The sequence below is a fragment of the Arachis stenosperma genome, chromosome 6 (assembly GCF_014773155.1).
Source record: "Arachis stenosperma cultivar V10309 chromosome 6, arast.V10309.gnm1.PFL2, whole genome shotgun sequence".
Classification (NCBI taxonomy): Eukaryota; Viridiplantae; Streptophyta; class Magnoliopsida; order Fabales; family Fabaceae; genus Arachis; species Arachis stenosperma.
This window is the reverse complement of record NC_080382.1, coordinates 2,154,920-2,179,662: the sequence shown is the minus strand read 5'-3', so window position 1 is coordinate 2,179,662 and position 24,743 is coordinate 2,154,920. Positions and strand designations below refer to the sequence as shown.

The 24,743-nt window shown below is 30.9% G+C and overlaps 1 protein-coding gene across 1 annotated transcript; it reads left to right on the top strand.

Moving 5' to 3' along the window:
- Positions 1 to 4,495: 4,495 nt before the first annotated feature.
- Positions 4,496 to 7,704, top strand: LOC130932951 (probable protein S-acyltransferase 12). The gene is made up of 7 exons (XM_057862422.1): positions 4,496 to 5,019; positions 5,104 to 5,353; positions 5,442 to 5,533; positions 6,197 to 6,323; positions 6,428 to 6,513; positions 6,855 to 6,920; positions 7,301 to 7,704. The coding sequence occupies exons 1-7, from the start codon at positions 4,834 to 4,836 to the stop codon at positions 7,415 to 7,417; spliced, it is 924 nt and encodes a 307-aa protein (XP_057718405.1). The 5' UTR covers positions 4,496 to 4,833; the 3' UTR covers positions 7,418 to 7,704.
- Positions 7,705 to 24,743: the final 17,039 nt, after the last annotated feature.

The window sequence follows — 24,743 nt, the reverse complement described above, 5'->3', positions numbered from 1 at the left end:
ACTGGTTCTTGTATCATAGCAGAGAGCATCCGTTCAAGTTCTTTTCAAGACTTTGGTGGATATGGCGAGTAAGGAATAATGACATCTTTAATCCTTATGAAACTTGGCCTCCGAAAAATGTTATTTGTGTGGCATTAACTTCAGAAAAGTAGCTTAGGAATATTTTTTAATTACAACATATGTCCCTTCCCTCTACTCTAAATGGTTTTTGGAATCCCCAATCCATTGGTACTTTTAAGATTAATTGTTATGCTAGTTATCTTGGTTCGGGTGATAGTGTTGGTTTTGCTTGTGTTATATTAGAGATTGTAATGGGAATTGGCAAAGGGGGTGTTTGGGAATGATTGAGAGTAATAGTATTTTTCAAGGGGAATTGTTTGCTATTTGGAGATGATATCTCTTAGTTTGGGATGTAAGTCAATGAGATGTTATTTGTGAGACAGATTGTGTGGAAACATTTAATCTTGTTACTACTCACCAAGATGGTTTTGGGTTTATTGATCTATTGGTGCTCAAAATAAGAGATATCATGCATTGGAATTGGCGTGTTGACTTTTGTTTGATTATGAGAGATGCAAACACGGTGGCAGATACTATGACAAAGACGGCGATGAAGTTACAACTTTCTCATATTGAGCTTTCTTCACCTTGGGAGGAGTTTAAGAGTAGTCTTAAAAATGATTGTCCCTCTATTTAGACAGATCTTTTGTTTTGTTTTTCTTTATTTAGTTTATTTCAATCACAAAAAAAAATATTGATTTTTTAAGATACTAACAAAAATAATTTTTATTTTTAATGATGACAAAAGTCTTTAAAATAATTTTAAATGCGATAAAAATATTCAATATTAAATATATACCTTTAAAAAGTACTTTAGAGATTTGATTTTAGTGTGATTTTTTATAACCATGAATAGAAAAATTTAGACATTTTTATCCTAAAAAAATGATTTTATATTAAATAGCTTTTGTTGGCGATGTTTTTATCAATTATCAATAATACATTTAAAAAATAAAAAACTCTAGAAATCAAATTTCTATGTTTGTCGTGGTGTATAATGTTTTAAGGGCATTTCTGTCATTATGAAAAGTGAAGATTATTTTTATGTTTCTAAAATTCAGGTATGATTTTGATAATTTATCCTTTTAAATATTTCTCTTTGATTCGACTTGAGTCACAAATTTCTTTTTTACCAAAAGTGGAATTTCTTGTCAAAATAAAATTTTAAAGCTTAAAACTGGATTTTTTTATCATTATTTAAAAGAAATTAACAAATAAATGAATCAACCCATTTAATCCGTCAGATTGGCAACAAATGGTCTAGACTTAAAAATTGAAGGTTGTGAACAAATAAAAAACAAACGAGTTAGCTCCGCTTAACCCATAGGCATCGGCAGGCCAAACCTAAACGAGTCAGACTATCCCAGTCCTTGTTAGAAGGTTTGTTAGGTCCTACATCTTGTTGCTCTTTTTTTGTCTTTGCTGTACTTCTTTATGCTAGTTAACTAATGGTACGTTAAGAATTCACATGAAGCCTTGGGTCTTGTAGCCCAATCCAATAAAAGTATAGAACATTTTTTCGTTCTCTTTTTGTATTGTTCAGACCAAAAAAACAAAAAAAAAATTTATATTTGATCTCCAATTATGCAAAATGGTGGTAGATATCTTGATTTCGATTCAAAGAAAAGAATACTTGATCTAAAGTATATTTGTCTGAGAATATAAATTTGAGTGAAATTTTTCAAAAATAAATTTAATATATAAAATTTCATATGAGATGTTGTTTTAAGGTGATTTACCAAAAGCAAGTAATAAACGGTTGGTGAAAATAGTTTAAGAAAATAGTTAAGGTTTTAGAGATGTTAAATTTTTGGATTAATAGTTCTTATCATTCACTTTAATCATCCAAAGGTTCAATTCATGACAAATTCTAATTGATTAAACTTTAATTCCTTAGCAATTTAATCTCTTCTAACCAAACTAACCGTCAATTCATTGGTCACTTAATTTAAATTAGAAGTTTTAAATCCAATCCTAGTTTACGAGTCACACAAGCCCTAAGTACCCAAAGATAAGATGATTATATGTCACGTGTCATGTTAAGTTCAGGTAATTAGAGAATTATGTGAAATTGATTTCAAGCTGTTATTCAAGTGATTTAACTTTTCTAAGATTCAACAAGAATTCAATTAGAAAAAGAGTTATCTTCCAATATACTCTAATTCTTACGATGAAGAATGAAACAATTCCTTGAAAATAAACCAGTGCATTACTTAAAAGAAGAATGATAATAGTATTAATCCATTAAAATAACAGAGCTCTTAATCTTAACAATGGAGATTTAATTGTTCATGGTGCAAAAGAAACCCTAGCAGAAAAAGTGTAAAAGTGCAGAGAAGAGAAGAAGAAGAAGAACTATGCCAAGATATCCGACTAACTGACACAAGGTGAGCTCCAATAACCTGAACAGTCAAACAAAGCCAAATCGAAAATCACTATGAATAAAAGTTATATACTTGCAGAAAGCGCCTAGCACTTATATAACCTTTAAAAGATGATTTATATAGACCATAAATTGATCTGCCAGGATGACTACTCAGGTTTACCCATAAGCCCCTCCTAACCCTTTTTGCTTGAAATAGCGAAAAAAAAAAATCTCAAAGAAGGAGGTTGTTCTAATATCTCAATCAAATTTTCGAAGGCCCTAACAAAACCTCAAGAGTTTGGATGTAACTATGTCGGAGCACAGTTCAACAAAAACAACACACCACATTGAAAGTTAGAAAAAAGAAGCCTAACACCAAGTTCTGTAAGCAAACAACAATACAAATAAAAATAAGGCCAATTGCGCAAATTTTCACATACGCGATCACTCTTCCCACATGGCAACACTTCTATCTTAATCTGACTCCCCTCTCTGACCCACACGCCTGAATCAAGCACATTCACAGACTCAACGTCGTCAAACCGAGAAACCTAACTCTTCACACTATCGTCCACCCAACATCAAGGATCACTCTCATCTACTTTAACTTTTTTTCTTACCCATCTTTCTCGCACAAAGTCAAATACAAGAGAACCAAAAAAGAAAGCAAAACGAACAAGCAAAACTAACCTTTTTTACCCATTTGCAAAGAATGGGGGATTAAACTCTTTTCCTTCAAAACTTCAACACAAAATTAACATTGAAAAAAGAACAAATTTTAAGACAACAGTGGGTTACTAAACGGTGCATCCGCCCATCTCCTTATGTTTTTAATCCAAACCGTTCATAAAAAATTATTCAAGGAGTTATTTGATCAAACGCATAGAGATGCATCGAGTCTCGCGCCGCATGTCATATCCATTAAGTCATAAAGGGACACGAGGAACTTAGTGCCATGTTCATGCATAAAAATATACAAAATAGATTTTTCAGATTCACCAAAGGAACCAGTTCAAGCTTGGGGGCTGGGGACCTCCAACATGCGCCACATCAAATGGCTGAGGTATGCAAATAAAAGCTCAACCTATTTTCTTCCCTTTACCTAAAGGTTTGAGGGCTATGATACGTACGTCATACCTCGGCCACAAACTGCTATAAACTCGGACGCAAAAGCCACGACTTACGTAACAAACCAAATTGAGATAACAATAGAATCACAAACTGATACGGTAAGAAAGGCGAAACCTATCGAGAATATCGACAGAGTTCGAGTCAAGCATAACGGGCTCTAACTCTTTATAAGGAGCAAGGTTGCGAGAACCGAATCGGTCAATAAATTGGTAAGGTTACTGGGTTACTGGTTCGACCAGGTTCAACCAGTTTATTAAATATTAAATAAAATTATTAAAAAACCTATATATAGTTTCAAATATATAAATTCAACCTATAATCTTTCATCAATGGAGCTGAGATGCTCGAGTTTCATGCTTTCTAAGACCAAAAGAAATAACTTAATAAGAGTTTTTGGCAGAAACCCTAAAAAAAATTGGCTAGTTTTGTGCGGTTCACTGGTTAATCGCCGGTTTGATTGGTTTTTTGTCAGGCAATTTATGAGACTAACCGAATTGGATTTGGATCCTCTAAAATTTGAATTTCACTTTAAAGAGTAAAGTTTGATTTTTTACCCTTAAATAGTTTTTCTTTCATATTTATTTTTGGTCCCACCTATGAAATCAATGGTGAGATATCACACTTTATTCTCTAAAGTAAAATTCAAACTTTAGAGGATTCAAATCCAACCGAATTGAGCTGGATGCCTAATGACCAATTCTCAATTAATCCGGTTGAGCTGACCGGTCTAATTTAGTTTCAGAACTATGATAAAAAAAAAGAAGAAATAACTCCAAAAAAAAATCATACATTCACACCTTCTTATTTATTTATTATATTTACTTATTTACTTGTAATTTACTTTTTTATTAAAATTATTCGACTAATTTGAATGTCCAAATACATTTTGCAAGTATTTCTACTCGCTGTATTCTACTTAAAATCGACAAATAATTTTTCTAATAGATCAATCCACTACTCTAAGAAGGTGCTCTAACTCGGTGGAACCTTCAAGGACGGACCATTCCATCTCAAATTGGAATTGGAATTGAAATATGTAAGTTCGCTCAACAACATCCGACCCGACCCCGCATTCGATCCATCGCCATAAAGTGGGTGCTTCGCTGTTTCTTACTTTATTTGCAAAGCCCGTTGAGAAGCATAACCGGAATTCCAAAATCTGAATTGGAAATTGGGATCGCAGCACCCTGGCTTCCGATATCTGGAAACGGCTGTTCCCGGCACGGAGCAGAACAACAGCAGCAGTAAGGTTTCCAATCACCTCAATTGCTCGTCGAATGGATCACATCAACTTCTTCAAGCTCTGCTCTGCTCTCCGCGTTCTCGGTTACTTCATGATCCTCCTCTTCGCCGCCATCGTCGCCCTCTCCTACTACGCCGTTGTTATCATCGCCTGGGGCCCTCTCTTGTTCCACTCCCATTCCCCGCTCGCCTTCCTCATTCTCTTCCTTTTTCACATCCTTGTCAGTTCTCTCTCTCTCTCTCAAAGACTTAACCTTTTTTCTCTTGTTCAATCTTCAATGCTAGTAGTTGTTGCTTGCTTGCAGCTTATACTGTTGACATGGTCCTACTTCATGGTGGTTCTGAATGACCCTGGTTCTGTCCCCCATAATTGGAGGCCTTTGCCCCTCTCTCGGCACCACGATTTAGAAGCTGTCACTACTCCTATATCACTCTATTCTCAAGTTGCACCTGAGTCCGAGGCTGCAGCTGAGGCTTCTTCTTCCTCTTCTTCCACTGCCTATTGTACTCGATGCCAGAATGCCAAGCCACCCCGTTGCCATCACTGCTCTGTTTGTATGTCTCTTCCAATAGAGGAGCATGATTCATTTTATATGCACAAGCATGCTTCACCTTGTCTTTGTCTCCTTGATGTATTTTGCAGGCCAAAGATGCGTTCTTAAGATGGATCATCATTGTATTTGGGTGGTGAATTGCGTTGGAGCACGTAACTACAAGTATTTTCTGCTCTTCTTGGTAATTCCATGTCTCCATAGTTGCTACTTTCTTTGTGCTCTATATATTCTTGACAAGGTTTTGGGATTCTTCCTCTGCATATCGCTTGGAAGGTTTTGACATTTTTTATTACGTGATAACACTGAACTTGTCAATTACATATCGGTTGCATCTGCATCAAATCATTCAATGAAATGATTGTTGGCCCACATTTCTGGTAATTAATTGATAAAACTGAATTAATCAATTCAATGAAATAATTAGAGAAAAATATCTATCCCTCTTGAGTCTTGTCGATTTGCAGTTGCTGCTCTATCATTAAGAAGATCTAGTGAAGTGATAAAATTTAAGTTTTCCATTTAATAATCCTTTGCTTCTGTATCAAATTATCGAATGGAATATGTGCTTTAACTGCTTTCTCAACATGGATGGGAAAAGTGTTGCTACCTTGTTAGAATGAACAGAAACACATGCCTAGTACTTTTATTCTAAAGGAAAGCAAATTATAAATTATTGAAGTGCATACTGTTAGAAGAAAACAGGAGGGGTCAGGTGGTGGAGTTGGAAAAGGGATGAATGTCATACTACTCTTTGTGGTGGAGTTGGAAAAGGGATTAATGTCATACTACTCTTTCTGGTATTTGTTTTGCCTAATTTATTTCTCTGTCCCCCACCTATTAATAGCTATATACATTTCTTGAGACAACACTGGATTGCTTAGCTCTGGTCCCCAGTTTGATCAGATTCTTCAGTGGAGCTAGAAATCATTCATTGTCTCCTGGGGGATTTGCTGTAGTCTTTTTGGCTTCTAGTAAGTATAAATGTTATACTTATATTAGTCAAGTTAATCTGGGTAGCTTTTATTGAATCCTCATAGCTATTAATGTTTCTTACAGACTCTATGCCTTGATGCAGTTCTCAATTTGGCCTTTGCACTGAGTCTTCTCTGTTTCGTAGTCATGCATATATCTCTTCTCTTAAGCAACACAACTTCGGTAGAGGTAAATTGTTAATCATTTATGAATAAATATTATTTTCTCTTTAACCTTTTTGAATGGTATGCAATAATGCTATTGGTCAGACATACATTAGAGTTTTGTTAATTCTGAAACCCAGCATGATTCTGTTCACTGAACATGGGAAATATCAAATATGTCAGGCTCTATCAAGCTGTGACAACAGATGATGATATTCATTAATTCAGCTTTGATTGTTGAACATGGTTGTACCTCTAAGGCTCTAACTATGATGAAGGCCTGGTACACTGAGTAGTCACCGGATAATTTTGAGAATAACTAAGGTTCTTTTATCTAAAGTGGCTGTTTGGTAAATGATGTTTCAGGTTTATGAAAAGAAAAAAGCAGTCAGGTGGAGGTATGACTTGGGAAGGAAGAAGAATTTTGAGCAGGTAACATTAAATATCAAGTAGTAAAACATCACAATAATTGGAAATTGTGGAAGTTGATGTTAGATATCTGACCCATGAAGTGCTTTGTTCGGATGAGGAGCGAAAAGGAGAAGAAAGAAAATGGAAGAATAGGAAATGAGAGGAAAGGAAGTAAAAGTTGCGTAAAATAATAAGAATTAGCAATTGCTCCTTTTAACGAACAAAGCATTGTTTGATTAGTTTCAATAATCTGATGATTTAACAATGTAACATGAAATGCCGTAATATGTTATTAGTAAATCCTGTAATTGTAGTGTGTGATCTCTACCTGGATAAATAGCTTGTGAATTTGAGTCACCCTTATCAGATGTTTTCATATGTTCTACCCCTTGTTTTCCAAGGTTTTCGGCACAAACAAGGCGCTATGGTTGTTGCCATTGTTTTCAAAAGAGGATTTAGACAACATAGCTGCACTAAGGGGGATTGAGTTCCCAACACGTCCGGATCTTGATGTATGAGTCATGGTGACTTGAGCTTTTGTAGTTGAATAAGCGATGCCATCGTCTGCTTTCTCCATTAACTTTCAGCATGGACATGAAAATATTGCCATTTTTCTTTGAATGTAGCTGTCTAGATGTATATATGTAATCTTGCATTTGATTATTCTTATAAGCAGTTTAGCAACCTGACATCTAAAGGTAATACAATGTACATTTACCTTCGAAATTCAGTCCTAGTGTACTTCTTGACCTGTCTACTATTGCATCATTTTATAAGAGATATTGTCCTACGTTACTAGTGTTCTATGTGGAATTGGTTGAGCTTGAATCATAGTGCGTTATTCGGATTTACATCTTTTGGTATAATACTATATATACATTGTTTTTGTCTTTTATACAAATATTGAAACAGGAAAAGAAAAGAAAAAATCAGACAGACAATTATAGCCACTTACTAATTGAAGGCATATCATGATAAATTGATAATAATGAAAGTTGGGGGAATTATCTGCGCTCAGCCGCCCACTTTTTCATGATAACTATACCGAAGTACTCTTGGATATAAAAAATAGTGTGTATATATTTATAGCGCAAAGTAAATTGAGTTAGTGGTGCGACTCCTTAAAGACAAATAATGTATGGACATGCAATTTTATTCGATTGTCTTCCTTGTGGGGTAAGATCTCTTCCAACCGTATTAACATGCTCAGGCTAGATTATGGACGTTCGTGTTCTCCACTTTGCTGTATGGTTTTGAGTGACACAAGTTGCTCTATTATTTAAAAGAATTCAATTAGAGAGTTAATTTTTTCTTTTAAATTTTAAATTCTAAAGTTCAAAAACTTTTTAAATAAGTAACAGAAATTTACAATTAAAAATTAACTATTCTTTTTTGTTTTCTACAATATCATCTAACTAATCCATTGTGAATTTGACTTTCATTTAAGTTTTGTGACCCATGGGCTACTGCATACACAAGGCGGACTTGTTTAAGCGAATGAGAGAGGTGATCACTCGACCAACCAAGTTAGTTATAAAAAATCATCTAATGTTAACTAATTAAAAATTTATTTCCTATGCTTATTCTTATTTAAAATGGCTACACAAACACAATGCATTGTGGAGTTGATTGAGTCAACGGCAACGTCCACTTTGTTGTCCTACTGATCATGGATTATTATTATTCCTATTGCTGAAAAGGATTATTCAATCACGTGATTTGTTCAATTTTAGACCCATATTTCAACTCTATTTAGTTAGGTCTAAACTTTCAAAACATAGACACACAACATGCTTATATTATTTGAAACTAAAGCAGACTATTAAGGGGACGGGTGGAGTTGGAGAAATACTTAAATCTTGAAAGCTGCATTCATTTACAAAGACTTAGCAAGCAGCAATCACCATACGTGGCTAATCAATTCCAATTGGATTGCAGGATCTGGGGAGGGGAACATCTGTGAATATGACTTACCCCTACCCTACCCTTGCACCCCTTCTTAAGCTTCCACGTCATATATCCCATTTTTCTACTGAAGAATTTGGCCCAGATACCAACTACCCCTGTCATGTTCTAACATATCTAATATATTTAATTACCAAAAAAAAAAAAACAACAAAAAATGCTGAGAATTGATGGAAGCGTATGTGCTTCGTTAATTGAGAAGAACCATCAAAGATATTACAGAAAAAACTGGCAGATGCTAAGGAACTTCCCTTAATTCAAAAGAACTTAAGAATCAAGCTAATCTCTTTGGAACTGGATGATGAAAGGAGGACGTTGCATCCACTGGATCGGTTTTGGCAGTGCAAAAGTCGGGAAGTATAAGACAGAGACAGCAAATGATTGGTGTGAGGAAGAGAACGAAGCCAAAGGGAACCATCCATAGCTGCTTATTTTTTGGGTGGTATTTGTATAGCCACCAACCAAGAACAAAACCTCCTGCTACGCTTATCACCAAACACAGTAATGAAACAACCAAGTATGCCCTCCTAATTCTTCTCTTCTCTCCATTTTCCTCTCCTTCATTTGATCCCATCTAGCCCTGAAGTTGAAACAATCGCATTTTTTTATGATTGGAGACACTAGGCACCAACTAACAATAATATCAGCATAAGAAAATATGAAAGCAAGAAAAGAAAACTTGCCTGGCCTCCTGTGGAATATGACGAGAAGGAGAGAGGTTTGTGGGTACGATAGATGGGGATGTGAAAGAAGAAGAGGGGACAAGAGCGGCAACTAAGACATTGGTGCAGGGAAGCTAAGAGGGCAAGAGGACCATGATGTGGGATTCTGTTTCTGCTTTTCAGGGTTATATCCAAGGAAGTTCTTACTTCATTTTCGGACATACTATATACTATAGGCTACTTTCCTTTTTAATAATCAAAGTTGTTAGTAATAGTCGTATAATAGATTTAGAATGCTAGATGACAGTAAAATTTATTGTTTTAACAATAATTAATGACCAATGTTCAAAAATATAAATTAAAAATATATTATTAAATTATTAGACTAAAATATTTGATTAATAATTAAAAATAATAAATTCTGTTAATTCTTACATTTTATATATATATGCAGAAAATGATTATGGCAATTTCGATGGGAGCTTATCTGAGGTAGATGTAGGTTGCAATCGGTACATCACACACATATGACTTGTAAACTTGTATAAAAAAATAGATGGATAATCAATTATTTTAACTAACAACTAAATTAGATAATATATTTTTATTATTCTTAATTTTTTTTTTAAAGAAAGAATTTAACACTTGAAGTGGAACAAATGAGTTAGTAGAATAAATGTCTTTATTGTGACATTTTCACACCACTCTATCTTGTACTTATGTTGTCAATCTAACAGATTGTAAGACATGAAGCAGCTGATCCAAGATATCTACCTCCCAATGCCAGAGTTTCCTCTTCCATTAAAAATTTCAAATTCACTCTATCCCATTCCAAAACCCATAATCTCCAATTAATGATCCTTTTTGGTTTATAATCAAGAATTTCGAAAAGGAGTCTTTTAGCTTTCCCACTTGGAGCTAAGTATCCTCCCAAAATCTGGTGGATCTACTATCTCCTACCTCCATAACAAGGTCATCAATCATCTTCTGTCAGACCTGTTATTCCTTTATTTGCAGTTGATATATGTCTTTCCATGGGCCTCTTTTCACTGGTAGTATCTGAGTTGACAGCAACTGATTAGGGTTTAAGCTATTACAGGAGCACACAATTTTCTTTCATAACGAACAATTTTCCTTTGAAAAATGTCACCGCCATTTAAACATTAGAGTAGTATTACGAACCACCATATCTCCCACCCCCAACTCTCTTAGCTTTTTCGATGCCTGGACCATCTCTTATTTAACAGGAGCCAGATCAGGTTGTCTATCTTCCTTCCTCCAAAAGAATCTCTTCTGTAATGAGATTATTCTTCGTGCAACTGCATTTGACATCTTATATAAGCTCAAGTAATAAATAGGTAGGCTGTTTATTACTGACTTTATGAGTACCAGCTTTTCGGCCTTACTAACGACCTTTGATTTCCACAAGCTAAGTTTTTCTTCCACCTTATCTATGACTGGTTTCCAAGTTTTTACTAGTCGGGAATTTGCTCCGAGACTAATACCAAGATACCTCATCGGTAGAGATGTCTGCTGACATCTGAGAAGAAGTCACATCCGACTCACCCACTCCAGACTGCAATTCACTGGGATCAAATTAGACTTGTCAAAATTAATACTCAACCCAAAAATCATTTCAAAGTACCTCAAAAGTCTCTGATAATTTCTCATTGTGTCCTCCTCTGGTGGACAGAACAATATAGTGTTATTGACAAATTATAAATGTAATAATTTTATATTATCCCTACCGACTAAAAGTGGAAAGATTCGCCTATTCCTTACCGCCTCTCCGATCATCCTGTTAAGCATATCCACCACCAGAACAAACAAAAATGGCGATAATGGATCACCTTGACAAAGCCCCCTCTCTATCTTGAATGATTTTGATGGTAACCCATTAATCAGAATAGAGATAGATGCCGATCTAATGCACTATCTGATCCATGCCCTCCATGTACTACCGAATCCCTTCTTCTCTAATACAGTATCAACAAAGCACCATTTAACTCTATCATATGCGTTTTGAAAATCCAGTTTGATTATCGCTGACGTCTTCTTCTTCAGTTTCAACTATTGCATAATTTCACATGCAATTGAAGTTCCATCATGTATCTTCTTTTCCTTCACAAAGTTACTCTGTAATTTTTTAACTAAAAAATGGTATTGCACTCCTCATTCTTCTTGTCAACAATTTAGATATAACTTTATAGACATATCCAACCATACTTATAGGTCTGAGATCTTTTATCTCCTTAGCCCCAATAAATTTCGGAGCCAACGCCACCCACATGGTATTAGACTCTGTTGGTAGCCTTGTCGTCTCAAAAAAGTTTATCACAACTGTAGTGAAATCTGTTCCAATCTTATGCCAATACTTTTTTTATGAAATTCATGTTGTACCCATCATTTTTTGGAGTCTTAGTTGATTCATAGTCCCAAACTGCCTCTTTCACTTCCTCCACTGATGGCATCACCTCAAGGACTTCAGCTTTCTTCCTTTCTAATCGATTAACTAAACTATCTCTAAAGCTCAAATTTGGAGAAGCTTTCTAATGGTACAAACATTTATAAAAATCTTTAGTTGAAACTTTTATTCTTGCATGATTCCTTACTAGTCTCCCACTAATCACCAATGATTCAATCCAACTATTCCTTATTTTTGGCAAAGCAATATTATGAAAATACCTTGTGTTCCTATCCATCTCTTCAGTATGCTGAGATTTAGACATTTGCTTCTAGTGAATATCCTGTCTAATATAGGACTTCTTACAGCATCTCACTGACGCTCTTCTCCTTTCCTCCATTGTACCATCATAAAGTCCACTGCTAACCATATCATTTATCTTCTTTATCTCTTTCTCAAATTGCTTTATCTTCTCATTTATATCACTAAAATGCTGCTTATACCATCTATCCAGTGCTATTGACAACGGTTTCATCTTATCTAAGAATTGTCTATCTCTTAATTTTCTCCACTCTTTTTTCACCATTCTCAAGAACCTTTCGTTTACTACTTTGTTCCTTGATTATTGGTTCAATAAAGTTGTGTTTGAAAAATAAATTAAATCTAAGACACAAAGATTAAGAAATTGAAATTAAATTAAATTTTTGTATTATATTTGATTTAAGTGTGTATAATCGAGTTATGTCTTATATCTATTTGGTTCAAAATAAATATAAAGATGAAATAAGAATATTTATTAAAATATATTTAGTTATTAATAAAAATATTATTAAAATTTCAGACTCTATCATTAGAAATTTTAGTCCCGTGTATTTTTAGTTCTTCACTTTTTGAAAATATTGAAGAGATTGAAATTTCGAGACTAAAATTTTAGTTTTAATCTCTCGCTACTAAATACACTATTAAATCTCAGTCTCTCAATCGCAAATTTAATCTTTAAAAGTTAGTTTTTTATTAGTGTTTTTTTTAAAAGCTGTTATCTTTGGATTAAAAATAAATAACAATTATGTTTTAAGTAAAATTATAAAAATAAATTTTGTGGTATCTATAATTTTAGTATTAAAATTACCGAATTTATTTTTTATAGTAAGTTTTAAATATTAAATTTTTTTATTTTTATATTTTTTAATTTAAATATTAATTTGAATCTCTTTTTAATAAATTAAACAAATATATATAGGCATCATAACATATACCAATTATAAATTTCCAAAGAATCTATATGACACCTTATAAAATTACAAGATCCAAATACTCTTATGCACGTCGTGTGTAGTTTAGAAAATGGCAACATTACTCATTAATTCATTTTTACAAAAAAATAAAAATAAAAAACTTGAAAATGAATCTTATACTATTGATTAGATAAAGTAGATTGGCACTTTCATATAAAGAAATGGTATAACAAAAAATGAAATAAAATAAAAATAAGAAATAGTAATTTAAAGTTACTTTATACAATATAATCGATTAAATTTAAATTAATATAACTTGATATAAATTAGTTTTCATATTATGATCAAGTAATAAAAAATAAAATTATTTATATCTAGTTATTAAAATATTTTTAAAAATATATTTTAACATTATATCAAAATAATTTAAATTAGACTAACATGTAATCTAAAAATACATATATATTAAGATTTTTTTTTTAAAATATAAACTTTCATTAATAAAAAAGAAAGTACAGTTATCCATTACTACTAGGACCAGATGAAAAAATATAAGGTCATAATCTAAACAAAGTCTTTAGCAAGTGAAGGTAAGGGATAGCGTTTCTTAAACAAAAAAGAGAGAACAATATTATCAAAGTTGGGTATAAAAAAAGTTTAGAAGTTGCAGTATTTCATCGTGGAGTTTGCAAACTAAAGAGAGAACTTCAACAGGAGATCTCCATTTGTATTAAAAAATTCATGAATTTCGTTCCTTCTACAAGAACCAAAGAAGAATAGCAAAAAATTGGGAATGGGTCTGTCGGATGGGGTTGGATTTGAGGACTTTCATTAAAGATATCCACCATTGGGTAAAAGTATCAGAAAGGGAGGTTGCTAGCAAGTATGCTAGTAGATTTTGATTCCACACTTCTTTAGCATATTTGCATGTCACAAAGCAGTGGAGCACTGTTTCCTCTTCTTCTGAGCAGCACGGGCAGATTCCAGATGTTGATGGGAAGCAATGGTGAAGGAGGTGGCAGACTGGGAGACGTTGGTGAATGTTCTTCCATAGGAAAATCTTGATTCTGTAAGAGAGAGCCAGCTTCCACAGAGTAACCCATACATCCCTCTGTCTCATCAATTGGAAAAAAATCTCAATTGGATCGTGATTGAATTGGTATGCTACCAATTAGTCAGATGCAGTGTCATACCTTCTACCCTTATTCAATACCCACCGAAGTTCATCAGCTCCAGATTCAATTTTCAAAGTCAATATTTTGTTAGCAATATCTATAGAAAAACTTTCATGGATCAATGTCTGATTCCATTGTTGGTTCTCTGTAAATAGATATTTAATCCAGAAAATAGGTTGTCCTTGGTTTGGGTGTTGCAAGCCGTGCATGATAGTGAATGGATACGGAGGACGTAGCCAAGGGTCTTCATAGATATGCAGCAGGGAGGTCGAGCCAATCAGCCAAGTTATCCCTTTTTCAACTACAGAGCGTCCCTCTAAAAGGCTTCTCCAGCCCATGAAGGTGAGCTTCGTATCTCTGCCTTTAGTGCATCAGTATGTTTGTAGTACTTTTCTTTAAGTATTCTGGCTATAAGAGAATTAGGTTGTGTTAGGATCTTCCAAAATTGCTTTCCCAGTAAGGCTAGATTTTGTGCTTTAAGGCCTTTAAAACCCAGACCTCTTTCCCGCTTCGGTCTTGTCATCATATTCTAACTTATCCAAGCCATACATCTTTGACTCTCTTTTTGTCCCCACCAAAATTGTGTGAGAATGCTGTGAATATCTAAGATTAGGCTATCCGAAAGTCTGAAGCAGGATAAAGTATAAATTAAAATGGCTTCTCCCACCGCTTTTAGTAGGACTGGTCTTCCCCCTGTCGAGAGGAGACTGCGCTTCCACCCTTAAACCTTGTTACGGACTTTTTAAGATTATTGCTAATAACATTTTAAAATTTTTTAATAAATATAAAACAAATATATTAAAAACTCAAAAATTTTATATATTTTCTATAATAGGTTTTCTAAATTTGTAACATGTAGTTTTACAAACAGTTCAAATTTTTTTTTGTGTGTTTTGGGATTAACAAATCATGGGGCTTTTAGGCCTTCCCAATTTATACATGTTGTTGGGAAACCCAATAAAATTAGAACGTACTGGGAAGACCAAAATAAGTTGGATATCAAGTTTCTGTCCAATATATACACATATATCCCTTTCCAGAACCTTAAAAAAAAACACGCATATCCCTACATAAAAATTGCAAAACGAACACAAAAATAAATAAAAAGAGAAATGCATATATCCTCAGCTTGCGGCAGAAATCGATATATCATGCAGGAGGGATTGGACCCAAGAGCTTTAGGATTTAAAATTAAAATTGTTTTATAATTGGCAATTCATATCATCACTTTATTTTTTTATATAATCAATTTATGATAGTTACTTTATAATTTGATATTTTAATTGAAAAATACGCTGACAATATAAATTTTTATATAATAAAAGTAACAAAAAAATAAAATTATTATGTATACTATTTAATAATTAGATAAATTTACCAAATCATAAAAAAATGTTTATAAACCATTTTTCCAAAATTGTAAACTTTAAATTATAATTTATTTTAAATTTTTACCGTATATGTTTGATTATAAGAAGGTTAAAATTATTTTAATAGTTTCTATAATTTTATCAAATTTTTAATTAGATTATTTTTAAAAAGTTGTAATTAGATATATATTAGATTAAAAAATCTGAGTAACTGTTCACTTTAAAAAAATACTATAACATTAGAACTTTTGCTTCTAGAGAATGTTATAATTTATCCTACAACAATGTAAAACGAATAATTTAAGAATAATTCTTTTTTCTTTTAACAAAAAATAATGAGTAATAATTTATTAAAATTATTTTATCTAATGCAAAGAGTTAATTACAAAGTTTAAAAGATAAAAATTAACTGAAAATTTTTGTAAAACGATCGAGTAATTAAATTCTATAAGAAACAACTTTTCCTTTATTTTTTTTATGATATGTTTACTTGAATTGATTGTTTGGATAAAATTTTTGAGATAGAAATATAAAAATAGGAATTCAAAAAAACATAAAATAAATGAATTTTATCATCTCTCAAATTAAAAAAAATTGTATCTCAATTTCTATATTTATAACTAAATAAATTTATATATCCATTATTATTAATGTATTTTCGTAAAATAAAAATAAAATAAAATATTTAAATAAAGCTTTAAGAAGGTTGTTTGGGAAAATTTTCTTGTCGTGTGCAATGTGATTTGTTATAGGGTGTTTGTTATGATGTTAAAAATAGTGTCTAATTGTTTAAAAACTAAAAAATTAATATTTAATTTAAAATTTACTTAATAAATTTTAAATATTTAAAATTTATTATATAAATAAATTAAATAAAAATTAGGCACAAAATGATATGACCACATCGTTTTCATTGGAGATGTGCTCTGGTAAATTTAAGAGCATATTTATTAAATTTTAAAATCATTTATGGGGACTATTTTATTAATAATAAAAGTAAGATACTATTTTGTTAGCGTTAGAATATTTTTGGTACTAATTTGATATTTATCGCAAAGATAAATTATAAATGTGACACTACAAAATTTACATAATTAAAAAAAATAATTCCAAAATATATAAATTTTTGTTTTTTACATTATTTTTTAAATAATTATTTAAATATCTTAAAAGTTTAAATTCAATACACAAATAATTTACTAAATATAAAAATTATTTATCATTTATAAAAAGAATAATTTTTTTTACTTTTAAAATATTTATAAAATTTATTTGTCAATTATATATATAATTTTAAAATATCATTCTATTATTGATTTATTTCTGCCCTTTAATTTGCACACAGTTTACTATCTGCCCTTTAATTTTCACAACCAAAAATAACACATCATTACAAGACGTTTAAGTATAACTTGTTCAAGACTTAATCACACGTGAAAGTGTATGAAAATATGAATTTGAATTTAACTTTTTTTTATATATATTTTGTTGAGAATGCGGTGCGACAGAGAACATATTTGCTGTAGCCTGTAGGCGGTCAATGGACAACCAAGCAATGAGTGAAAAAGAAGATGCAGATTTTACATTCTGTTGACCAATTAAGGTATGGATATAAAATTAAAGAATGCATTATTCTTCAAGTCCGTGGTCAACAGCATACAAAATGTGATATGATCAGTTGAATGAGGTAGTTGAGCTACATGCCACATATATGTAACTGTTCTGCTGATGGGTTCAAGCAAGTCGCTTGGACAGGATTTATAAACCATGATGCATACATGATGCCTGAATGAATGCCATTCCTTATGTAACTTGATTCTAAACCTCTAAAAATGACCAACATCAACATATTATATGCCACACAATAGATAAATAATTAAAAAATATATATATAGATAAATAATAAAAATACTAAACAATATAAACAATAAATATATCGGATATTTATTTTACTAAATGTACAGATAATTATTTTAATATAAAAATTTAAATAAATAATTTAAAAATATAATATATTTTTATTTAATTAATAATTATTCATATTATTTTAAAAAATTATTGATTATCCCTTAAAAAAGGTCATAAGCGAGCACATAAACATGGTATTGTTGGCTATTATTATTAGGATTCTCGAGGAATATAATCATAAAATACAATAAATCTGTACCATTGGGTTATGCCGTTTTAATTTGTTGGCCTAAATCATTTATTTCTCCACCAACCTAATAAGTAGAAGATACTAGGATTTTTTTAAATAAATATTTTAATTATTTTATTTATTAAAATAAATATTTTAGACTTTAAATTTATGTTTTTAGGCCTTCTTATATATTTTGTTTACAATAAACAAAATATTTATACATGTATCTCGTTTACTCGAAATAGATAACAATTTTATTTAGCTATATCTCATTTACAAACAAAATATATATATTTTTAAAAAATACATATATTACAAAATACATTAATAATTATCTCATTTATATAATAAATAAGATATATGTATTATTATAAAAAAAATTATAATTAAAATAATTCAAAGTTTAAATACTTAAAAGGAGATATAAAAATTTTATTTAAATTTATTTTTAAATTTGTAACGAATACAAATAATATTTTTCTCCTAATCCTTTTAATTTGACATCTTTTTTATCACTTATTTAAATTTTTCATTTATGTTTTTCTTCATGATTCTTATCATTTAGATTTGAAACCGCCCACTATTCGATTACAGTAACTGGACGTTAAAAAAAAATTTAAAATATTAGATTAATGTAGGGACTCTTTTAGGTAACTGTTTTAAATTTTCGTATTCTCTTCTACTCTTGTTTTTCGCTCTTTCAAATCTTTTTCAGGGAATAGTGGATGATTTTAAATTTAATTAAATAATAAAAATAATTTAAAAAAATAATGGTAGGATTTAAAATTTTGAATGGATGATAAAGAAAGAAGGTTGGTTACTTAAATATTATAGAGAAGAAGGAGAGTTAGTTGACGCAAAACGTGAAAAATTGAAAAAATATGAAAAGCTACACATAATGGGAGAGGATTTTGACCCAAATAAAACTAACACAATTTTTATAACTGTTGCTATATTTGAAGTTTTTTTTTTTAATTTAACACGCAACTAAAACATTTGTTAATATTTTATTCGATCTAAATAATAACAAAATTTATTGATTTTTATTTATTAAATTTATCTAAATTAAATTATTAATATTTTTATTATTTTAAAAAATTATATTTTTTTATTTATAAATATTCATAATTAATCGTTTACGTCTAAAGGAGATAAATAATAGGATGTGTTCCGTCCTGAATGCGCAGAGGTTTGTAGTTTTCAGTCGAGCACCTGGATCCTTGATCGAGTTATACGTCGTCCAGGTATAAATATGTGGTTTTAACCTCGGCCTTCTGAAACACGGCGGCGGAAACACCTGCACAAAGCACTTCGACGCTCAAGTAAGTATGTGAGTTATAAGAGACGATAATAATAAAATCAGAGTGAGTTATCTGACTTCTATGGGTTTATTCGACTTAGATTTATAGGCGGGTGGTGTGTACTGTGTTGGTTTTGATCTCTTTTTCCCGATATGCTTGGTGAAGGCTGTTGTTAGTATCTTTGACTTACGTAGAATCATGAGTGAGTTTGAGTGGTGTAGTCTGTTGTGAATAACGGTTTAGGAGATAATGTTGTGATTGCCATCAATGACGTGTGTTTGTTTGTTTCCGAGTTTTTAGGTCGGATCAAACTTGAGTTCTAGGTTCCGAGTATAAGGGGTACACGTCAGGATGTAAAAGCATAAATTGTATCCAAATTGGCAATAAAATAAAATATTTATTTAAAAAAAAATTCATGCATACTATGTCTCTACCATATACATATCACATACAGATGAACCTGAGTTCAATCCAATTGCACATAACAAAAAAAGTCAAGTACGTAATTTCTTCTTATTTCCACCATCCACCACCAAACTAACTCACCTTTCTGAAGGTGCATCAGTAATTAGAGTGATTTAGATCAGCTACTTACAACTCGTTTTAGTGACATGACTCTGCTGCCTAAATTAATTATTACATAACTGCATCGGGGTTGGATGGCCACTATACTACTATACGTCTATACATAGGGTTCATACTTTTAATATCTCTTATCCATTTTGCGAATGATATTTCCCATTTTTTGTTATTATTTTAAATTTTAAATGCTATACGTCGAATAATACATATGGAAAAGGAGAAAATCTCACATCTCCAATCTTTGTATTAATTGTCTATTCATTCTTACCACGTTATATAGGTATATATTATTAACACCATAAATTATAAAAAATTTTCATACAATAGTGTGGTTTTCCAGAAGTAGTTGAGCGACATCCATCCCTTTTTGAACTACTTTTATCAAAGTTAAATCATCGTTGTTTAATAAGCTAAATTATGTAATCTGATCGAATAGTAATAATTAGTAGCTTTGTTGCGGATGATATAAATTAATGAATATCTTCAATTCCTCATTCAGCACCATATGGTCAAATCCATCCTTATTTATTATACAGCGTGAATGCGTGTAGGCCTTGCTTGATTCCCACTTTCGGATATTATTATCAGTTGCTACAAACGCAATTCCTGCAAATACATAAATATATTAGTGGTTGATTTTAGTGTATAAATAATATTTTTAATTTTGAGTTATACTAGTATATACCAAAATCAGCTATTAAAATCAACTACAATATAAAATATATATAAAATATAAATACACATTAAAAATAAATTAAAATACACATATATTTATATACAAATATATTAATAACTGATTTTAGTATATAAATAATATTTTTAATTTTTTTATATTTAAAAAAATTATTATTAGTTTTATTTTTACATTGCATGATTGTAAAAATATAAATTATAAAATTTTCCCAATAAATATCAGCGAAAACAGGTAAGCATTTTTATACTGTAGCAAGCGAAAGTGGGCTTCAATTTTCGGATTTGATGCCTGTGAAAATGAAAGTATTAGCATTCACAAAACTTGCTTATAAATACCTGAGCAACATAGCAAATTTAACATACATCTCTAATTCTCTATTTCGCATTCTTCATTTTTTTTCTCTTAAATTTATCACAAAAGAGCTCCTGAATGTATTAATGTTGTCGTTTATCTGAATACAATAATTAGATGTAACGATAATAGTGTATCTTTTAAATACAATGATATCACTGATTAAACTAAAAGTTTAATTCTGGTGAACATGAATTTATTAGAAAAAAAATATATAAAAAAATATAATATCAATTTTTATTTGTCGATAAAATCAAAGCGTGCGTTATAAATTGTTTTGGCTTAAAGATGACGAACATGTTGTGCTATGTTCGACATGCATGAGAAGATTGTAGCACAAGTAGTGATGGAGTTTTACATTGAAGTCGTGAACACTAGTAAAAATTTTTCTTCGTATTTAGGTATGTTGAGTTCTACAGCAAGACTGAGCCATAGTTGAGGAACCAACATTGGTGGTTCGAGGGAAGTATCATTTGTACCAACATATGCTGGGTTTTTAGAAGATTCAAAGACGGACGAGGATTGTGTTCAAATTGATTCTGAAAACAATAGTGATCACGAGATGAAATCTGTTTTAGAAACACAAGATTCTCGATTTACACAATTATGATTTATCTTGTCAGTTGATAAAGAAAAAAAAAGATAAACAAAAAGACAATAATTTAAAGTGAATAAAAAAAATACATTGAAATTGAAATATAAAATACAAGGGATAAATTAAAAATTAAATACAAAAAAATCAGTTTAACTTTTATCCAACTTTTTGATGCAACAAAAAAGGGACTGCTCAACTTAATTTGTCCACACCATAGTTTGGGAATTGAATCGAAGGGACTCACTCAACCTTCTACTCAATACCCTAATTTAACAAGAGAGAAACTCACACAACTTCACTTGTCCACACCATGGTTTCATCACGAAACCAAAAAAAATTTTTTCAAGCCTTTAAATCACTCAATATCATGACTACAATAGTTTAGGAGGTAGTTATCACCTCTTATTAGGTTAAAATAAAGAAAATCATAATCCTACAAATATAAAGACAATTTAGTAACTAAATAAACAGAACCAAAATACATTAAATTAAATTGAACATTCTAAAAATAGAAACAAATAACTTTTAAATAATAGTTAAACTCTTAATATTACGAATATTTGAAGCACGTATCACCACCACTACTACCTCCTCTTCCCATTCGTTCACAAGTTCTAAGTCACTATTCTTTTAAAACTAATGTGATTAAAAAATAATTGAATAGTTATATACCTTTAAAAATTAATATTATTGAAGAATAAAATTAAAATTTATTTCTATGTATCGTTTTTGTCCCTAACGTGTTCGTCCTATTTAAGTCCCTATACTACACTAAATTAGATGAATAACTACACTTATTTTATGACCCTTATTTAAACAGTCGTTATTAAATAAAATGGTGACACTTATTTATATAATTTTTTTAGCGTCATTAAAATTTTAAGTGTCCCATTAATAAGAAACATATTATCAATCTATTCCTTTCCCTTTTTTTTTCTTATTTTCTATTTCTGATAGCCATTTTTATTTTTCAAAACCCTAACTGATTCAATTGGTACCGTAGTAATTAGCGTTGAGATTAGAAGAGAAGAGATGAGAAGGTAACAACGGTGTTCGCGTTCTTTGCCATTTGTGCTCTTTGCGGTATAAATTTTTTGCGGTTCAGCTTTCTTCACCGTTCAGTACTACTATTACAGAGATAAGATGAAAGATGGCGTTCGCAGATTTGAATCTGAATCTCTAAGAAGTTAGCATTTGTTGTTCGCATCACAGTTTGCAGTTTGCAGTTCGTGTGGTTCCTTATCTTTCCCTCTTTTTGGCCTTCATTTTTTCTCTTCCAACGATAATATTGAATAAAGGTAGTGAGTAATTAATTGTTCTTCTTCTATTTTTCTCTCATACAATTTATTTGTTGTTGTTTAGTGTTTGTTGTACTGAACTTGTTGCAATTGTTTGTTGTTAGTGCTATATTTTGTTACAATTTATCATAATGATTATATCATCATATTTTTTGTTTTTTTGCTATTTTTTCTTGGTATTCTCTTATTTTCTTTTAATTTTATTAGAACTCAACATATTTGATGAAATGCTTTAACTAGATTTCAACTAGGTTAATTAAATTAAAGTTTCACATTACTCATCACATTACATACCAATTTTAATGCAATTTTTAAGTTCTCTGTCAAAAGGGTTGCAATTTGGTTTGATTGATGTAAGTGATGCTATGGCAATGAGGCCTGATGGACATCCTGGTAAATATGGCTATTTATATTACAACAATGTTAAGGTTACTAATTGTGCTCATTGGTGTTTGTCGGGTCTTATAACAGTTCAGATTATCCGCTAGCACGATACTATCTGTTTTGGCACACAAGGCCTCACGATTTTGTTTTTGATGATAGGGATGATAGCCGAAACTCCCCTCACTCACTCGTCAAAACGCGTCATACTAGGGAGAGGTATCCACACCCTTATAAGGCATGATTCGTTCCCCTCTCCAACCGACGTGGGATCTTACAATCCACCCCTCTAAGGGAGCCCAGCGCCCTCGCTGGCACATCGATCCGGACTCCGGCTCTGATACCATTTGTAACAGCCCAGACCACTAGTTAGCACGATATTGTTCGCTTTCAATTTCAGGGACTAATTTGGTGCATCTACAATGATGACATAATGAATGACATGTGGACGAATACTGTTGCGACACGTGGCACAAATGAACACGTGGCCAAATAACATTGTGACACGTGGCACAACCATCTACATCAGCATGTCACGTGTTACTGGTCACCACATCATCATATCGTTACACGTGATCAAATCATGGAGTGACACGTGTCACTTATAGTCCACATTATCAAGCAATGTCATCACGTCATTAATGAAAAATAAGTCAGGGACTAATATAGTGCACTTTTTTCAATCTCAGGAACATAATTGGTGCAATTGGAATTTCATGGACGATTTTAGTACACGGCGCCAATCTCAGGGACCATTTTAGGGTTTAACTCCAGTTGTAGTCTCATCTTTATTTCATTTCTTTTTTCTAGTGTCATTCATATATATTATTATAGGATTAGTATTGGACTAGTCTAATTAAAAAATTATACTATAAAGAGGAGTATGATGTAATAATGTGAAATAGGCATGATATAATTGAAAATTCTATTTTTTCTTTCTGACCCTAATTTTAGGAATTTCTCTTTTATTCTCTCTGATTATCTCTAATTCTCTCTAGTTTTTGATACAAGTTCATATTATATTAATACATTAAAATTAAGTATATCTAGATATAAATCGTACCTAAATTAATTATTTATATTAAGATTTAATAAATTTCTGAAACATTAGTTTGTTTAAATAAACAGCTATTTAAAATTAGAGAGTAATTATAAACAAATGTATTTTTGTCCATACACTAAAGTGCCATTAATTAAATATGAGTTTGGTATTGTTTCTAAATATTTTCAAAAGTTGTTTATTTTCTTAATTTTTTAAAGAGTGTTACCTTTAAAAAGTTGGAATAATTATATTTAAGTTTAATTTTGATAAAAAAAAATTATTATTTTTTAAAAATCTCTATGTTTAATTTTAAAATCAAAAGAAATACAAGAATATAAATACTTTAACAAAAATATTATGTATATATTAAAAATCAATCACCAATAAATTATTATTTATTTGTATAAAAATATATATTATTTAATTTATTTTTAATAAATATTTTATATTTTAAAATTAATTTTTTAATAATAAATTTGAAATATCAACTAAAAACTTTCTACATTCCTCTAATAAGTATTAAATTGTCCTAGCCCATGCTAAAATTGCACATCTAACACATTTTTTTGAAATCGAAGAACTAACTATTTAATTAGAGTTGTTACACATTTAAATATTTTTTTATTTAAGTTTATTTAAGTAGGTCTAA